General features: G+C 46.8%; 1 protein-coding gene across 1 annotated transcript in view; it reads left to right on the top strand.

Annotated features, from left to right (window-relative positions):
- Positions 1-19,045, top strand: part of WASHC1 (WASH complex subunit 1) — a 76,590-nt gene that overhangs the window by 45,514 nt on the left and 12,031 nt on the right. Inside the window, exons 3-4 of the mRNA XM_034780486.1 lie at positions 15,412-15,523; positions 16,079-16,225. Coding sequence (XP_034636377.1) covers positions 15,412-15,523; positions 16,079-16,225 — 259 coding nt within the window. The remainder of the gene's footprint in view (positions 1-15,411; positions 15,524-16,078; positions 16,226-19,045) is intronic.

The raw sequence follows: 19,045 nt of genomic DNA, 5'->3' as shown, positions 1-19,045 counted from the left end.
ATCATGGAGCACAAGTGATATGTTCTCCAAGTGATCCATTCCACTCAGAAGCTGCACTAGCGGATGTTTCTGAAGGCTCATCCAGGGCTGTCAGAATGGTGTGTTCCAGCAATGCAGGATTGATGTGATACAAGCATGGATTAATGTGGCAACGTTCTAAGTTTGCAGTCTCCAAATGTGGGAGGAAGAGGTGGCATTTTCTGCATACCCAAAAGCAGACTTGAAGAGCAGGTGAAAGAACGCCTTGGAATCTCTGAGGAAGGAATAGAGTTATTCACAGGTGACTCAAGCAGAAGCATTTATAGGAGTAGGTCAGTGACGTCAAAGCGAAGCGTCTGAACCCAGGTCTAAAACCTGAATAAGGATGAGCCTTTCTGATCCGGACCCGTGACAGCTCTCCTGTGCTCCTCCATGGTAGAGCTGTGAAATTGACAAGAAAGCCTCTGACAACTTGGGCTGTCACCCCAGGGTGGGGTTGGGAGGGTTCCAGCTAGAGCCTGGCTGCCCTGGGAGCTCCAGCTAGAGCCTGGCTGCCCCCCAGGTTCCTCTTTCCCAGCTGAGCTGCTGCTGGAGCTCTGGCAGGCAGCCCCCCACACTGCCCCTCTTAAGTTGGTGGAAGTGCTCCTGGTAAGGATGTGCACCACTGACAGAAGGAGGGCAGTGTGGACATGAATCACTGCAGTAATTACTGTGGTGCTATAAGTCGACCTAATTATAGGTTGACTTAAGTTTGTAGTATAGACATGCCCTCAGTTTCTGGAACACAAGATGTAGCCACTGGGAAAAGGTGCTGTCTTACTGCCCATGCTGTAAGGAGGTCCATGTCTATGCTGTGGGCACTACAGTGGCACTGCTTTGGCGTTGTAGCTGTGCCGCTGCACTACTGTAGTGTAGATGCCTCCTGTAGTGATGAAAGGGGGGTTTCCGTTGCTATAGGTAATCCACCTCTCTGAGGGGTGGTAGCTAGGTTATGGTAGCCTTCTTCAGTCAACCTAGGCACATCTCAACTAGGGGTCAGGGGGTTAGGTCAACATAGCTGTGGTGCTAGGGTTGCCAATTTTGGTTGGACATATTCCTGGAGGTTTCATTACAGGACCATCTTTAATTAAAGATTAATTTTTATTTTCCTGGAGGGTTAGCAACCCTCTACGGTGTTCAGGAGTTATGAAAAATTCATATCCCTGAGCACTATAGCTATGTCAACTAACTTTGAAGTGTAGACCAGGCCCAGTGTGACTGTTCCTGAAATGTCACATGGTATGATTGCACCCTCAGACAGGAACAGTGGACCCATGAACTTCAGCTTACTCTGCTGCCCACATCAACCCTATAACCATGCTCTGCCTCCCTCCATGTATGTGCCCTCTTACCCTGACATCGCTCCCAATCTCCACTCTCTTCATAACTTTCACAATGAGCAACTCAAGCAAAGCTTGAGGCCTTCTGCAAACTCTGCTCTCGACCAAGGTCATGTGGGATCTTCCCTCCCTTCAGCCCATAACCTGCTTCAGACTGCTCCTAATAGCAGTGTGGTAGAGGAGCTCTAGTCCCACAGCGTGGAAGGTGAGCCACTCAAGAGTATTCCAGAAAGAGGGGATCGCTCTGGAGAGTCCTAGGGAAATAGTGAATGGAGGTTTCCTGTTTCCCCAATTAGGGGAAACATCAGGTTTTTTCCCTAGGTGGTTTCAGTTATCACCCCACAAATCTGTCACCAGGAAGCAGCTTGTACTCCACATCATGTGGCACTGGAGCATGAGCAGAGGGGAAAAAAAATCTCACTGTCCTTTCAACCTGTCCCTGGTGGCATGGGACACCCCTTCCCGCCATCCCCAAAAATAAATGACTTAGCCTACAGGTTTGGCAGCACTGTCTGAACTGGCCCAACTCCATCCATCCTCCTGATGTCATTGTTTTCCTGTGCAATGTGATAGCTTTACCTTCTCAACCAGTTCCCATCACTTGAACTCCCACACACAGGCTTGAGTCCTTTTTCTTCCTATGGATGAGTTTCTTCTACTCAGTCAGCCCTAAAGGAGGAGACGCAGAGAAGTCACTTCATTTTATAGGCATGACTTCCATCAGGGATTTAGTGTGGAGGAAACTGTCTGGAAAATAACACTGAGTGACTTGAAATGTGTATTGCAGACTCCCACCAATATAAATGGGGGGAAGGGGAAGGAAGAGTGCAAAAGGTCTGCTCTTCACACTTGGCTGGCACATTACGTTCTCTCTTTATGATCCTTTTTCTTTGACTAAATGTGGTGCTGTCAGTTGACTTTGTCTGAAATTCGATAGGATTGAGATCTCAGAGTGTAAATGCAATCTTTATGTCAGCAAAAAATCTATTTCTGGAGCTAGCAAACACTCATGAAATGAGGAAAACTCCATTTATAGAGTAAGGAAGGAGAAACCTCATTTGTTGAAGAAAAAATCCTGTCTTTTGAGAGAAAAAGAAGGGTCTGTTTCATGGAGGGAATGTGCCATCCTGTGAGATTGGAGGGGTGAGTGTGGGGGGGAGAGAATGGAAACATTTTGGGGGGTTGGATGATTATTTAGGTATAAGGGTTTTGTAAGTGCACTCCACCCTCTGCTCTCTAAATAGGTGAGCGTATATTTTCTACGGCAGCTGCCTGCCTTAGTTTATCCAAGAATAGTGATCTTGTTATCCGAATTAAAGCACCTTTTAAACACATGGGGCTTGAACTTTTTACTACTAATACTGTGGTCTTGGAGCTGCATTCAATAGCTGTTTAAGTGGAGCCCCTTGATTCGGATGAGAAGCACATGAGCACTCCACATCAGCAGGATAAGGCTTTAGGAAAGAGAGTGGGATGCTGTATGGCTGGCATTCTGTCAGTGCTAGTGCTGTGGTAAGGTTGCAGAGCAGTGGAATGTCTTTTTGATTATCTAAGGGTACGTCTACACCACCCGCCGGATTGGTGGGTAGTGATCGATCTATCGGGGATCGATTTATCGCATCTAGTGTAGACACAATAAATCGATCGCTCTGCCGTCGACTCCGGAACTCCACTAGGGCGAGAGGCGGAAGCAGAGTCGACGGGGGAGTGGCGGCCGTCGATCCCGCGCCACGAGGACATGAAGTAAGTGATTCTAAGTCGATCTAAGATACGTCGACTTCAGCTACGCTATTCTTGTAGCTGAAGTTGTGTATCTTAGATCGATTCCCCCCCAGTGTAGACCAGGCCTAAGATATTTGAGGCACCTATCACCTTAGTATCTCAGCACCAAATGTAGTTCTGTAGAAAGCACAAGGTCCTGTGTTTGCTCCATGGTTCTAAGGAGTGAATTTTTTTCAAAGCTTATTTTTTCCTCTGAAACATGGCTTTCTGAATATGGCATTGTTCAGAGTTTTTTTGCTGGTTCCATATCAAGGTGCTGATTTTTGAGATGTTTTTCTAGTCTTGCAAAAACTCATTCTGAGCTTTGAGAATTAAGCTGTGTTCTTTCTTTCTGAGGCATGGTCAGTCAAAGATTTTGCAGGCCAAATCATGCCCTCCGTTATACTTGTGCCTACTGCATTATCTGCCTATGGGGTTGGATGGCTGTTACACAGGACAGTTTGTCCAGCAGAACCTTTGTTTCTGACTGTGATGTGCCACAAGGAGAGAAGCCAGTATGTCTGTCAGAGCCCAGGTTGCATTTGTGGGGATGGTACTTAGAAAAACTTCTGTGCACTGAGCAAATTTGAGCAGGTATCAAGGAGATGCAAGAAAGATGGAATCCCATAATACCATTCTTAATGATTTGTCCACAATACACTTTCATTTTAAGGAAGTCATTACTTGGAACAGATTTATTCAAAAGGTGGGGCCTTTCATTGCACAGAGGTAAAGAAGATTACCTGTCTATAGCTGTTCTCAAACTGGGTCACTGGAGAGCCATGAGCTGTTTGAATCAGAATGATTAGCATCTATCTGTTCAAGCGGTGACCATTCTGCTCAGTGGAACCCAGTCTAAGATTCATTCTTGGGGTGTGTTGTTGTTCAACAGGGTGTGCTCTGCCTCTGATATTTATACAGCCTCTCTGGTGGAGTATCATCTTCTTAATGTAAACCCTAGGCCTCAACTTTTTTCAGTGGTGAGCCCGATGGCCCCACCGCTCTGAGACTGGGTTGCTGGCTTCAGTATTTGTGTTTCTCACGATGGCGCCTTCCACTGGTCCCAAAGACCGTGAACTCCTGTTGGGGTCTTAGCCTTTTTGAAAGCTGTACAACAAGCAGATGTTTGCAGTGACATAGGACAGCTATTTCAAAACAAGACAGCATATATTAGTCACCTGGAACATACTATTTGAGGGTCACAGGGTTAGAATGGTAGAGTAAAATGTTCAGGCATGGCTCTCTCCTAGCTTGCTAGCGTCTTCTTTTTTCAGTTCGGTGGGCCCTTCTTTGCCTTGGTCTGAGAGGTAGAGTCCCTGCTTGCAGAAGGCGGCCTGCCTCCCCCACTGGTCCTGGATCCTATCACCTCACTGCATGGGGCAGCCCGCATCCTTGGTGTTCACACGTTTTGTCTCCCTTGCCTGGTATTGGAAGTTAATGTCCAGTCAGCGGTCATCCATTGCCTTTCCAAGGTAGCTCCATTCACATGTTGACAGTTGTTGATAGGCATGTCTGCGTTGGTATGAAAACTATGTGACAAATACCCATCTCTTATTCCCCTAATCCATGAAAGAAATGAACCCCTTCATTCCCACTAGGTAACAGTACAAAAGTGAGTGGTGGAGACAGTCACACATTTGTTCATAAAAATAATACAGACATTTCCCATGTTCTCCACAGGGCGTCAAAGGTTTTTCGTGGGCAACTAAACATAACCCTCCGCGTGTGTAAGCAAGCACTGTGGTCTCCTCAGGGGAGGTGTTGGGGTCACAGCTGGACGGTAGAAGATGAGCCTATCTAAAGGAATGTTCATTTGCAATACAGAAAAGTTGGAGAAATACTTGTGTACAAGTAGGCTTGTTACCAAGCCTTTGCTACTAGAGTGAACCTTTTGAGATATAACTGGGAGCTGAAATTAGAAGCACAGATGAGGAAAGGAACGTGTCAGTCAAGGGTTGGTGTTGTTTTTTTTTAGAGCCAGTGATAAACTGGCAGCGGGAATGAACTGATAACCTGTCAAGCAGGGGCTTTGAGTTACTGGGAGAGGATATTTTCTGGTGCTGCTGGACTTACTAATCCTGGAAAAAATGATGAGGGATCTTGACATTTAAGAACTAATTGGCAGTAGTGATCACAAGATAGTGATGAAGATCTCTGGCACCCGAACAAAAACAGCTAGAAAAATGTTGGCAGAAAAACTTTGAATGGTAGGGCAGGGAGGAGTAGAGACAGATTTAGATTGATACAATGAATTGTAAGAGGGGTTAGTTACTACAGTAAATATGTAGAAAGAAGTGAACATGTCACCAGGAAGAACAAGGACTTGAATACCATGATGATGGGCAACTCTTTAAAAAGACAGGTGGCCCACTTACCAAACCTGCTGGCATCCAAACTGTTGGGGAGGGAAAGACAAAATGACTGGCCCTCATTAGAAGGTGCAAGTTGAAAGGGGACAGAAACAAGTGGGAGAAGAAAGCTCATGCTGCTCCGGCAAAACTGTATGCTAGTGTTTCTCTCAGGGCTAGTCTACACTGGCAACTTTAAAGAGCTCTCCCAGCGCTCTAAAAAAACCACCTCCACAAGAACAACAAGGAGTCTGGTGGCACCTTCTGTTAGTCTTTAAGGTGCCACCAGACTCCTTGTTGTTTTTGTAGATACAGACTAATACGGCTACCCCCTGATACTTGACACCTCCACAAGGGGCATAGCTACCAGCGCTGGCGCACTGTCTACACTGGTGCTTTACAGCACTGAAACTTGTTGCGCTCAGGGGGGGTGTTTTTTCACATCCCTGAGCAAGAAAGTTGCAATGCTGTAAAGTGCCAGTGTAGACAAGCCCTTACACAGTGCAGGTTACAAGCTCCGTGCTTGTGGGATAGGCTGCTTTGCCATGGCAGGCCCTTTCTCTGACTTGGGCTTGTCTCCTCCCGAATAAGCTAATTTTAGTTATACATGGATGGATCAGTGTTTTTATGAAGGATGACATTTCAAGTATACACTTAGATATACAGGAGTTAGTGTTCATAGCAGGACCATCTTCTGACAGGCAAAGTGTTGAGGGCTTCAGCTTATCAATAACATGCAAAGAGCATGCTGTTTGATCACACACTCCATCGAAGGGTGGGAGAATACCATAAAGAAAGCAAAAGAGTTCATTGGTGAGACCCCAGTTTGAGGACATCTGAAGGGAGTTACATCTTTGGTCCAGAGAATGGGGGGCAGGAGTAAATAAGCTTAAGCCTGTGCAAAATCTTGCTATTTATTTACTCTATGCACTGTTATAGCCATGTCCCTCCCAGGATACTGAATATTACCTCACCCACTTTGTCTCTCTATTTATTTACTATTATTTAGTCTGGAAAAATAAGTAGTTGTAGGAGAGATGCATTGCAGTGCAGAAGTACTTAAAAAAAAAAAAAGTGTGTGTGTGTGGGGGGGGTCAGATTTAGTCAAACCATTACAAGTAAGCTGCAGCTGGAAAACATGTGGCCACCCATGGGAACTTAACAAAAAGAAAGCTCAAGTTAAATAGTGGCTAGAACAAGAGCCTGGAAATCAGAATTCCTGGAGTTCTATTGCCGACTATCACAGCCTGGCTTTTTGCCTGGGGACATGTAACTCTGCCCCTTTGCCTCATAGGTATTGAGGCTTATTTAACATTTGGGAATTGCTTTGAGCTCCTGGGATGAAAAGCAATGAAATTCAAACCATTATTAGATTAAATACACGGAGAGGCCATCAGCATGTGGCGTTCTGTCACAGGGAGAAGAAGATTCCACGTACTAGAATTTGGAGGTAGGGGGAGTGGAATGGCTAGTGCTTTGAACACTGGTTATCTTTTTTTATTTTTGTACTTGCGTGGAAAAGTTTGCTGTTAGTACAGCACCTAGCACAATGGGGCCCCTAGGTGCTACTCGTAAGAAATAATCACCTGTTATGGGATCATAAGATTTGCACCATACTGTATTGAACAATTGGCCCATCAAGTCTGGTATCTTTCAATTGGAGGATCTAAATGTGTTAATGAATGAAGTCTAACACACCTATTATCCTTTTTTACATGGGGGAAACTGCAGCAAAGAACTACATGCCTAAAGTCATGTAGAATGTCTGTAGCAGAGCCGGGAATTAAACCCGTGAGTCCTGGACTCCTTGGACTCCAGCCATGAAATAGCCCTTCCTCTAGGGTGTGTCTACATTAGATTTCACTCTGTTGTTAGCACAGGATGCAGCTCCCCGTGGATATGCTAGTTATGAAAACACTAGTGCTTAACACTCTGGGTACCACTGATGAGAAATGTTAAACTTTATGTAGACTAGGTTTAAGGTGCTTAACAAAGGATTCTGATTTGTGTGTGCAGAGGATTAACCAAGCTGTCAGATTTGAGATTGGAAAGGAATTTCTCCCCAGGATGTATTGGGAAATACCACTGGAACCCTGATTGCAACAGTAAATTTATAGCTGCTGATTTGTGGGGGGGATTGAGCCCTGGGAGGGGAAGATCCTTAGTTGTGGGCTGTGAATAGGACAAAATTGTGGTAGCCTGGACTTTCATTTAGGCCTGGTCTACACTGGGGGGTGAAGGGTGATCTAAGTTACGCAACTTCAGCTACGTGAATAACGTAGCTGAAGTCGACGTACTTAGACCTACTCACCACGGTGTCTTAACTGCGGTGAGTCGACTGCTGCCACTCCCCCGTCGACTCTGTCTGTGCCTCGCGCAGCGGTAGAGTACAGAAGTCAACGGGAGAGCGCTCGGGGGTCGATTTATCGCGTCTTGACTAGATGCAATAAATCGATCCCCGCTGGATCGATCGCTGCCCGCCGATTCAGCAGGTAGTGTAGACATACCCTTAGTCTTGATTCATTGTGCTGGGAACACTCTGTGAAATGAAAAATTCAAAGACAAAAGGAAATTATTTTTGAGTGTGAAAACATACTCTGTGTAATGTAATGCACACAAGATCCTGCTGCATGTAACCTGACTGTATGAGCTCTGAAAGGATGTTTGGGCTCTAGAGAAATGGGACTATATGCTAACACTTAGACACCTGCAAATCAGGCTCAAGGAGTAATCAAAGTGTGATAAACATTAATTAGGGTAATAACCAACCCCTTACTGGAGGAAGAAATGCTGATTACGTTATCTCACTTAGGATTTCATTCTGTCAAGGATGGTGCTAGATGACAGTTTTTGATTACACTTACTCAGACATGAAAAAAGACTCTAAAAAGCTGCTTAAATGTGAAGGAGAAAGAGAGCAGAAGGCAAACAAGCTGCATTTTTTTTCTTTAACTGAGTGATTTAACTTATTTGACTTTCTGGTGAAAACATACTCTTATTCACTGCCTTTCAAACTTTTGAGGGGAATTGGTATTTTTAATGGACTCTGAATGCTTCCCTGAACAACCATAAATTGTAAGTGTCTTTGCAGCTTTTTTTCTCTTGCTCATTCCTCCACTGTTATGAGGAAATGCTGGCTGGCGTGGCAGAGTGATTAGTGGTTAGAGTATGGGATTGCTTGTCAGGTGTCCTAGAATCTATTCGTGACTCTGCCATGGATTACTGCATGACATGGGGTGCTCAATCTCTCTGTGCTCGTTTACCAATCTGTAAAAGGGTGTCCTACCCAACACCCAGAAGTATTAAGGCTTTACGCACACTTCAGTCCCTAGGTGCAGAGCTCGCTTAAGCCAATCTACTGCCCTAAGTAAAACTTCAATGTGACACCCCCATCATATCTCCTTTAAAGTTTGCAGCAAGGACGGGCTCCCCATCTGCCCCCCACAACCCATCCAGTGGAGCCGCTCAGCTTATCCACAGCGGGACCCAAGCACCCCCCCATCTGCTAGGCCCCCAGCAGCATCCAACCGGGCCCCACACTTTTCCAAATGAGCTCCTTCTCATCTAGACTCTTCTGTCACTTCAGAATGGGGATCCTTGTTCCACAGGTGTATCTTGGGCACAGTGTCGAGACAAAATCCCATTTACTGTATATTGGCCAAGGCAGCAGCATTTTGTTCTACTTACTTCCTCCTCCAGGGCATGTAGTGCTTCTCTCTTTGCTCTGGCTAACACTCTATTCACCCCTTCAGGGCCTCTTCCAGAGTCCTGCAGCTGTTATAAAATTCAGGATGCACTGAACCAGGAGCTACTGCTTCTAACCTTTGCCTCTAACCCGCCCTCCCACTGGGAAGGGTAATTTAAGCAGGGCCTTCCCGTTTTATTACCTTACAAAAACTTTTGGTAAATGTTGGAACTCCAAAAAAAGCCAAGGGCTTGTAGCGTTCACCTGACAAGTGCATGTAGCCAATGGGCTAACTCTGCTAGTATCCCCTTCCCCTCCATGGAGTCACTCAATGTGAGGGCCCAGGGCTGCAGCTCAAGCTGACACAGAGCCAGAGGCTGGCTTGCCCCTTGTATATACAGTACATTTTTAGGGAAAAGTTATTTAATACTTCAGCTGCTTTATCCTCGTGTGCGCCCTCATTTCTCATTCCATTCTGTAATGTTCTTTCTCCTTGGCTGAACGCTTACTTTTGTACTTCAGCTATAAAATTGGAGTTGCTTGGTATTCCAGGGAGATCTATTCACAGCCTCTCTTTGCATTTCTGATAATCCTCCGTATTTGTCTAATTTCCCCATATTTCTGATCCCTCTTTCCATCTTTGAGTGACCTTTTAGCCATTGAATCTGTCCAGGACCTAGTTACGGATTGTGAATCACCCTTCTCTGCCTTGATCCATCCCACAAGTAATTGAGCCTAAGGCTTTGTCTACACTTGCAACTGAACGACAAAACTTTTGTCGTTAAGAGGTGTTAAAACACACACACACACACACACACACACACACGAAAGACAAAATTTTAGTCAAGGAAAAGCGTCGGTGTGAACAGCGCTTTGGCTACTACCGCTCGTTGGGGGTGGAAGTTTTTTGCTGGTGGGAGAGCTCTCTCCTACCAACAAACAGCGGCACTGCGCGCCTTTTAGCGGCACGGCTGTAGCAACATAGCTGTGTCGCTAAAAGGTGCGTAGTGTAGACAAAGCCTAATACAGTTTTTCCTCAGGCTGCTTTACTATGGGGTGTGTCTTGAAAGTCCTCTGTCCTGCTTTTGTATCCTTTCTAGTTCAAAAGTTGGCATTGAGATGTGCTTTTTGGAAGCACCTTCCTTCACATCTGGTCCATCTCTGATCCCCTCTAATCCCATATAAATCACACAGGCTTCAGAGACTGTTGGTTTATGATTGTCCTGTCCAGAGACACTTTCATAGGAATGTAGGATTTTTGCCAGTGCTGGATTACACTATTGGTCCATTGCGTCTAATGTCCTGCCTGTAGCAGTGACTGCTGTCTGATGCTTCAAATCCTCTCCCCATTGGAGGGGGATGTATGAAAAATGAGTTACAATTCTAAAAGCTCAGTGTTGAGGATCTCCCAATAAGGATACGAGTGGATGAGGTAACAGGAAGTGCTGTTGTGGAGAAACTGGCCATTGACTCACTGGCTGTAGGCAGTGTCAAAGAGGCGGGTTTTGAAAGGGATGGGGAATAGGTGAGATGGGATGGAGTATTCCCATCATCTAGTGTGGCCGGAGCAAGGAGTTCACCTCTGACAGAGAGGAGCTTAAAGGAGCAAGTTGTGTGCAGGAACAGATGGGATCTGTGCTAGATAGCTGGAGGGCTTTGAACGTGAAGTGGGGTGGGGGTGTGTGTGGTGAAGCTGTAGCAGTTGAAAGGACGGGTTTAAAACCCATCTGGATTCTAAATCTGGATTTAAAACTAATCCATTAGAGAAACCTGTACTACCTCCCCCAAGACACTGTTTTTGGGTGTGGGGGGATGGTTATTCTGGTTTTGAACTAGGATCTGAACTTAAATATGGGTGATGTGGTCACATGCCTTGCTCAGACACTGTTCTCCTTTCCCTGCATGTGGAGGCTCCGTGAGAGGAGGGGGAGAGATCTTGCTGCCTACATGCTCCTCTCTGGAGCTCCAAAGTGACATTGAAACCAAGAAGGGAGCGTCTCAGGCAGAACGGAGTACTGAGAGCAAGATCACTAACAAACAGCAGTGACTAATACGAGCACAATCCGTTTAAATATTAATAGCACTGTCTGCTGTTTTGGGTTCAGGCGGTGCATTCTATTTACATGGACCAATCCCAGACCCCCAGCTACCTTTTAAAAAAAAACAAAAAAAACCTTACGCTTACCCCTCCATTTTAAATACATGGCTAAAACGTACCTAACACAGCACTCAAGTAGAGCACTTTACCCCCAGAAACGAATGGACGAGCTCTCCATCCCATCAAATGTCCTGCCTTTTCACACGGGTATGGCCGCCTCCTAGAAGTGAGCTCTCGTATCACTGCAATAGAAAGGGTAAAGCTTCCAGAGAGTTCTTTAATGGGAATCTTACTTTTGTATGTGTTTTTCAAAGGATACCTGTACAGTACAGTCTTTCTTAGGGAGAACACTGAGCTTTCTTTAAACTTCTATATATCAGTGTAACTTGAAATTTAAACTCAGAACATTGTAGTGTAGTGTAACTTCTAGGTCCCTACACATGTGATGGGTATTCACTGCATTAGTCGGATTGAGGTGACTTAATCATTTTTTTATACTTCCCTTGCTCAGCAAGAAATAGATTAATTCCTGAGGATTGTATGTACTGCTCCTGTGATAGGTGCCTGTAGCCATACCGCTGCAGGCTAAGCTTTTGTCAGATCTGCCAAACTCAGCAGGATTAGGCCTGGTAAATCCTGGGATGGGAGATCACAAAGCAAAAGGCAAGGTGCTTCAGGGAATATCATTGGTGATTCAGTACAGTGTACTCTTATATCTGAGTTGGTATTCAACAACTTCCCCAGGGGAGGGCTTGCTGTCTCCAAGTGCTGTCTTTAGATGGGATTTGAGACAGAGGCCCTGATAACTTGTGATCATTATTTTTAAAAAACAAACTCCATATTTCCTTTGCATGCAGTTTTCATCTTCACTTCCTGTCCTAGTTGTGTTAGTAAGTTGTGCACCAGCTGCCATACATATTCCATCTAGAGGTGGCTACATTTCAGTGATTCTTATATAAGCAGGGCTTGTAAAGTGCTTTGGCTGCGAGGTGCTTTCTTCTCTTCTCTTCTCCCTGACCACTGCTTGTGTGCAATAGTCGTACTAGTCATACGTGGCTTACTTGGGAGAGAAATATAGCCACTGTTTCTGTTGTGCCAATGGAAAATAAATGCTGACATGTTGACCATCATAAAGTACTTCTTTGAACTGTGTCACTTTCATGATGCTGGAATGCAGGCCAGGGAAGGAAATGAAGCTATGGGAATCTCCACTCCTGTAAAACATGGCGAGGTGGAAAATCAATGTCTGTAAAACTCAGATCATTGAGGAAAGAACCTGCTTCCCACCATCTAAATGTTTTAAAAGCAATGAAAAGGTGGGGAGCTGGCTGTCCCATGGAATTGGTAGTGGGATAAAGTCACCCCCAGGCCTCTTAGAATCTGGCCCAGATTGGAGACAATAAATCATGCCTGTCTGATGACCGGGGTCTCTGTTTAAGCCATGCACCTGAGCAGGCATCCCATGGAGCTGCCAGCTGGAAGGGTAGAGGGTAGCACTCCAGGACTCTAGCTAGCTCTGCTATTATTTGGCTCTCCTCACCATAGTAGTTGAGCCCCTCACAGTCTCTAATGTATTAATCCTTGCAACAACTCTGAGGTAGGGAAGTGCTGTATATATATACTACGGGGGGGGGGGGGGGGAGCAGAGAGCACAGACTAAGTGACATGTCCTCCTAGGCCATACAGGGAGTGTTTGGCAGAGCCAGAATTGACCCCAGGTCTCTGGACTCAGAGTCCAAGTCCACCACATTAACTATAAGGCTCCTCTTCCCTGGACTGCTTTCAGTGCTGTTGACTAGCAGGAGGGGGATGCTCTAGGGCTTCCCCTTCCCCAGTTGCTTCCCATGCCATGGCAGTGCTCAAGGGCACCTCTTCTCACAGCTGCAGGCAGTGGGGGAAGGGACTCAAATACTCTCCCTCCAATCTGTCTGCATCACTCAATGAAAGTGAGGAGGAGGGCGTGGGATGGAAAAGGGGTGATAAGGAGAAGTGGGAGGAAGGAGAGTGGATGAAGAGGAGATGGAGTGAGGGAGATGGTCAAATGTGAAGAGAAGAGACTGCTACTGTGGGTCTGAAACATGAGCTCAGGCAGCCGTTCGTTCTGCACGCAGATAGGGACACACGAAACGGACAAATCAGTACAGGGTCTGTGAGAAACTTGCGCCCCCTCAGACTATCAGGATTCTGTGAGGGAACTAACAGAATAGAGGCGCAAGGAGAATCAATAAATTATATTTGAACTTTCAAAAAGCCTTTGACAAAGTCCCTCTCAGGAGGCTGCTAAGGAAACTAAGTAGTCTCGGGTGAAAGATAAAGTCACATCATGGATTTTAGGCTGGTGAGAGAGAAAAGCAAAGCAGAAATAAACGGTCAATTTTCAGCATCAAAGGAGGTTAATAGTGAGGTGCCCCCAGGATCCGTACTAAGAACAGTGTTAATCAATATTCTTATTAAGGATCCGAAAGAGGTGAACAGTGAGTAGCAAAATTTGCTGGTGATACAAATGTTGAAGATGATAGACTGGAGAGATTGTGAAGAGCTTCTGAAGGACGTAGCAAAGTTAGGCAATTGAGTAACGCTATGACAGACGAAATTCAGTGAAGACAAATGCTTTGTAATGCACACCAAAAGGAGCAACTTGAACTACTCAGAGAAGCCATCAGAGTATAAATTAACTGGAACCACTCAGTGGAGAGGAAGGGTGGGTGGTGGGAAGGGAATGAATCTGGCCACTGGGCTTGTACCATAAAGCCACTACATAGTCATAAGGAGTACTTGTGGCACCTTAAAGACTAACACATTTATTTGAGCATAAGCTTTCGTGGGCTACAGCCCACTTCATCAGATGCATAGAATGGAACATCTAGTAAGGAGATATATAGACATACAGAGAACATGAAAAGGTGGGAGTTGCCCTACCAACTCTAAGAGGCTAATTAATTAAGATGAACTATTATCAGCAGGAAAAAAAAACCCTTTTGTAGTGATAATCAAGATGGCCCATTTCAGACAATTGACAAGAAGGTGTGAGGATACTTAACATGGGGAAATAGATTCAATTAGTGTAATGGCCCAGCCATTCCCAGTTTCTACTCAAGCCTAAATTAATGGTATCTAGTTTGCATATTAATTCAAGTTCAGCAGTCATAGGAATTGCCAATTTGAAATAAGGTGATGGTCTCAGTCCTGTTCCTAGTGGTCAGGTGACCATGTCCTATTGTAAGGTCTTTGGGACAGGAACTGTATCACTTGTGTATTATACAGTGCCGAGCACACTGGTGCTTAATAATAAATAGTGCCTAGCTCTCATGTGGTGCTTTTCATCCGTAGAACTTAAAGCACTTTGATACTGATCTCCTTTGTAATGCTTTTGAAAGTGTCTAATGAAAAGCACTGTAAGAGCTAGGTAGTGGTACTGATACGCCAAAGGAGGTTGGTATCATTATTCCCATTTTATAGATGGGGAACCTGAGGCACAGAGTGGGGTGGTGATTTCCCCAAGGTCACCCAGTAGGCAAGTGGCAGAGCTGGAACTAGAACCCAGGTCTCTGGAGTCCTAGTCCAGTGCTTTAGCCACTATGCCATGCTACCTTCCCTTTTATTAAAGGATTTTAATTATAAAAAAACCACTCAGCAGTTGATACCAATTGGACCTCTTGATAGCAGTCTCAGCAGAGGGCCGGGATTCACCAGGCTGGTTGTTCCTGCTTCCCCCTGGCCTTGTTCCATTTGGGTCAGTCAGCAGTGAGGGGAACGCTGCCCTAGCTATACCTAGAAAGAAGAACAGGAGTACTTGTGGCACCTTAGAGACTAACAAATTCTTCGGAAGTGGGCTGTAGTTCACGAAAGCTTATGCTCTAATAAATTTGTTAGTCTCTAAGGTGCTACAAGTACTCCTGTTCTTCTTTCTGCGGATACAGACTAACACGGCTGCTACTCTGAAACCTAGCTATACCTGTTCGCAGAAAAATGGAGGACTTAAATCTCTAGAGCTATCAGGCCAGCATGTTTCACCAGCACTAAACTTACTCTGCTGCAAAGTGCAGTCTGCCAAGAGCCATGTCCTTCCCCCTCCGGCATGAGCATGTGGGGGTCCTTGCTTTTGCAGAAGTGTCTCTGGATCCTGGATTCTTACCCTGGGGGAATGTGTTTACCCCTCAGAATCTCCCAGCGGGTGGAGACCAGCCGGATGCAGCTGCAGGCAATCGGAGAGAGAGTCTCACTGGCTCAGGCTAAGATTGAGAAGATAAAGGGCAGCAAGAAGGCGATTAAGGTAGTGGGTGCTTTTCATAGCCGCCTTTGTAGGCTGCGCAGCCATTCTCTGGGTCTCTTCCCACTCACTTTCTAGTCTCTGGATGTGAATTCACTAGCAGTACAGGCAATCTGACACACATGGGCTCTCCAGTCACTGGCAGCTATGGTATGAACTCCCCTCCTGACAGGACGACCCCTTCACATGGTAGTTCTCTTCTCTCAGACCCACATATTTCTGGCCTTGAATAGGAAGGAGTCTCTCAAGAAAAGGTCACTCCCTCTACCTCCACTCCCCTGGCTCTCTCAAAATCCCATTTTGCTGAGGAACCCAGGACACATTCTTGTTAGTAAGAATTGCATCTTCACCATCTTTAACCCCTTACACCTTGTTCATCCAGTTGGGAGCTGCTGTTGTAGCATCTCACATTCAACCCCTGCTAATCTTGGGATCCAAACAGGACTGTGTGGAAAATCCCCATCCTGTTGCCCGTCTCCCAGCCCCATTGTGTTGATTGTTTCTGGGGTGCTGGAATGCTCTGCCGATAGGATTTTTAGTTTCTTCCTCTCCCGGCAGGTGTTTTCCAGTGCCAAGTACCCTGCCCCAGAGCGGCTGCAGGAGTACAGTTCCATTTTCGCTGGTGCAGAGGATCCAGCCACACAGAAACGGCCGAGGCACAAGATTCAGAGCAAACACAGACTGCTGGATGAGAAATCCCTGCAGGTAAGGGAGTTGAGGGATGAAGGGGTATGCAGTTGGAGGGGAATGAGGGCTGGAGGGGACTGTGTTACTAGGGGCTGAAGGCATATAGGTATATGGGAGAAATTTGGGGATGGGCATAGGCAAAGGGTCTGGTCTGTTTTCCACCTGACTTGACAAGACACGTGGGGCATGTGTTCCAAAGCTTGTGGAACGTGCAAGGATTGTGCCAGTGGAAGACTTTCCTGGCCCCTCAGTGGTGGTTACTGGCTGGGTGTGCTCTGCGTGGGAGGCTGTTGGGTCCCCTCTCCGGTCTCTGGCACTCTTAGCGCAGGCCTTAGCTACTCACCTTGCCACCTATGTTTCCATTTTCTTATTTGGTTTGAGCAACTTGATTGTTTCCTGCAGTGGCATTGACAGCAGCTGCTGACTCTCCTGAGGGTGTTTTGTGGTGTGACACAGGGCAGCGGGGAGCCAGGGTGGTTGGGACCTGCATGGGCTGATGGTCTGGGAGGATTGGGGGACCTTTCAGGAACAGTTTGTCAGATCATAGTTCTTTATTACACAGTAATTATGTGAAGGAGAAGAGGGATGTGTTGTATATGTGAGTCTGTGGAGAAGAAAGAGGGGAAGAGATCTCCTCTTTTAAGGAGGCAGCAAGGTCTAGTGATTAGGGCACTGGGCTGGGAGTCAAGAGACCTGGGTTTTATTCCCAATTCTGGCACTGACCTGCTGGGTGACGTTGGGCAAGTCCCTTCCCTTCCCATGCTTGTCTGTTTAGACTGTAAGCTCCTCTTGGCAGGGACTCTCTCTTGCTGTTAGTACAGCACCTAGCACAATGGGAGTCTCTGTCAGCTGAGGCCTCGGTCATCACTGCCTGCTCCCATAATACAAGTAATGTCTGTAACCAGTAGTGCTATTAAAGGCTAAGCTTAGATGTGTAGCTATTGGCGAATGACCCAAGATCTCCATGGCATTCCCCTCAGCGCTAATGATTCTGTGGTGGTGAGGGGAGGGCAGCCTGTGAGTGGGGCCTGTGGGATAGCCAAGAAGGTGGCTTAGAGGGAGGTGCTGCCTGGCGGTTCTGAAGCTGTCAGAGCTAGAACACCCACAGGAGAGGAAGAATAACTCTGTGCTGCTCTTCAAGGGGATGACTAATGCACGATGCTGGAAATTTTATCTGGTGCTGATCCCTGCAGGGTAGGGATTAGCCCAGCAACTCCCTTCCTAGGGTGGCCACTCACACATTCCCATAATACCAGACTTTCCAGTACTTTCGGGAACCCCCGCCAGCGTGACCCCACCCCTCTTGGAGTGACTTCATCACCCGGGAGGCGCCATTTTGAAGAGCGCCCCACCCCTGCCAGCGTGACCCCCCCCGTGCACACGACGTCATGCTGGTAGGGTGCAGTGGCGCTCTCTTCGTCATGGTGTCTGGACATAACTGCTTTTATCTCAGTACCGGATGGGGAACAAACCTCAGAAAAGCAGGACTGTCTGGTTTAAAACCAGACGAATGGCCTGTCTGTCTCTTCTTCTCCCCTTGGAAGTACTTTCCTCTTCCCTCTCTTCCTCGTATGTCTCAGCCCAAAAATAAAGCTGTCCCTGAATAATTCAGTGCTATAAACTTTCCTGAGCTTAAAAGGAGTTGAAGCCTCTTCCAGCAAAGCAGCATGAATATTTCAGCCAGTCCTCAGAACTTCCCAGGGCAGTGGAGCTGCTGGCTGGGCAGGCAGCTGATAGCTCACCCAAGCTGGCTTGTGCTTCCCTTGTTGTGGCTTCAGAGTAGCAGTTGTATGAAACCTGCTGATGGCCCCTGGGCAGAGACTGCTTTGAATCCTGCTGACTACAGGTCAGAGCCTGCTGAGGAGCTCTATCTCAGTAAGGGACATACAAGACTTTCCCCCTCCCTCGCTTCCAGAGCCAAAAAGGCAGCTGCCAGTCTATGTCCCCATGTGCCATCTGTACTTTGTCAGGGAGGGGCAGTGTCGCTCTGGCCTGGGAATGACATTTTAGCCACCTAATCCCAATCATTTATTACCATGTATGCTGTACATCTGTGTCACCTGCCATGGTGGCTCTGTAAGTCTGCCCTCTCTTTCCAACGCCGCCTCACAACCGTCTGCAGTGCCTTCCTTTTCCCTCCTCTGTGCTGCCTCTCTGCACCCGCTTTCCTACATTGCACCTTTCTGATTTCTTCCTTTACTTTCCAGGACCAACCCCCACGGTACGTGTGCACGCACGTGTTACACTCCGGTAGTGCCTCACTGGCCCTCTTCCCCTGCACTGGGCTACCTCCAGCTCCCAGCCCTTGCACCCTCCTTTGTGACTCCTGACCCTTCTGCATTGCTGGCTTCTACCCACTCACCCACCTCAGGGCCTGACTTTGCCAGCTAGTCCCATCCCTGGCCTCATCTAACTGCCTCCTGGTGAAGCTCCCTGGAGGGCTGGATAGGGGGTGGGCAGAGAGGCCCAGTGCTGTGTTACCAGGTGGCAGTTGGTTTATTAATGACAGGAGGGGTCTGGGCGAAGTGGCAGCTGGCACGTTGTGTAAGGCTCAGTATAGTCAGAGTGCTGAGCTCGGTCCAGGGATCCGGCTTGTATGTAGCTGTTTGCAGCTGGGGAGAGAGACTGAGGCTCTCGCAATAATCAGACATGACAAAGGAAAGTGTCATATTGGTATTTATGCCCTCCTCAGTTATTCAGGCTTTTAGTGGCAGCCTCCTTGCCCATTGTCACATCCGACGAGGCCCATTGCTGTGCGTTACATGCTGAGAGTAGCTGGCGGGGCCTTCACTGACTGCGCTGAGGAACCGGAGGGCTTCATATCTGTTGTATTGCAGG

The sequence above is a fragment of the Trachemys scripta genome, chromosome 1 (assembly GCF_013100865.1).
Source record: "Trachemys scripta elegans isolate TJP31775 chromosome 1, CAS_Tse_1.0, whole genome shotgun sequence".
NCBI classification, from domain to species: domain Eukaryota; kingdom Metazoa; phylum Chordata; order Testudines; family Emydidae; genus Trachemys; species Trachemys scripta.
This window is presented reverse-complemented; position numbering and strand designations above follow the sequence as displayed.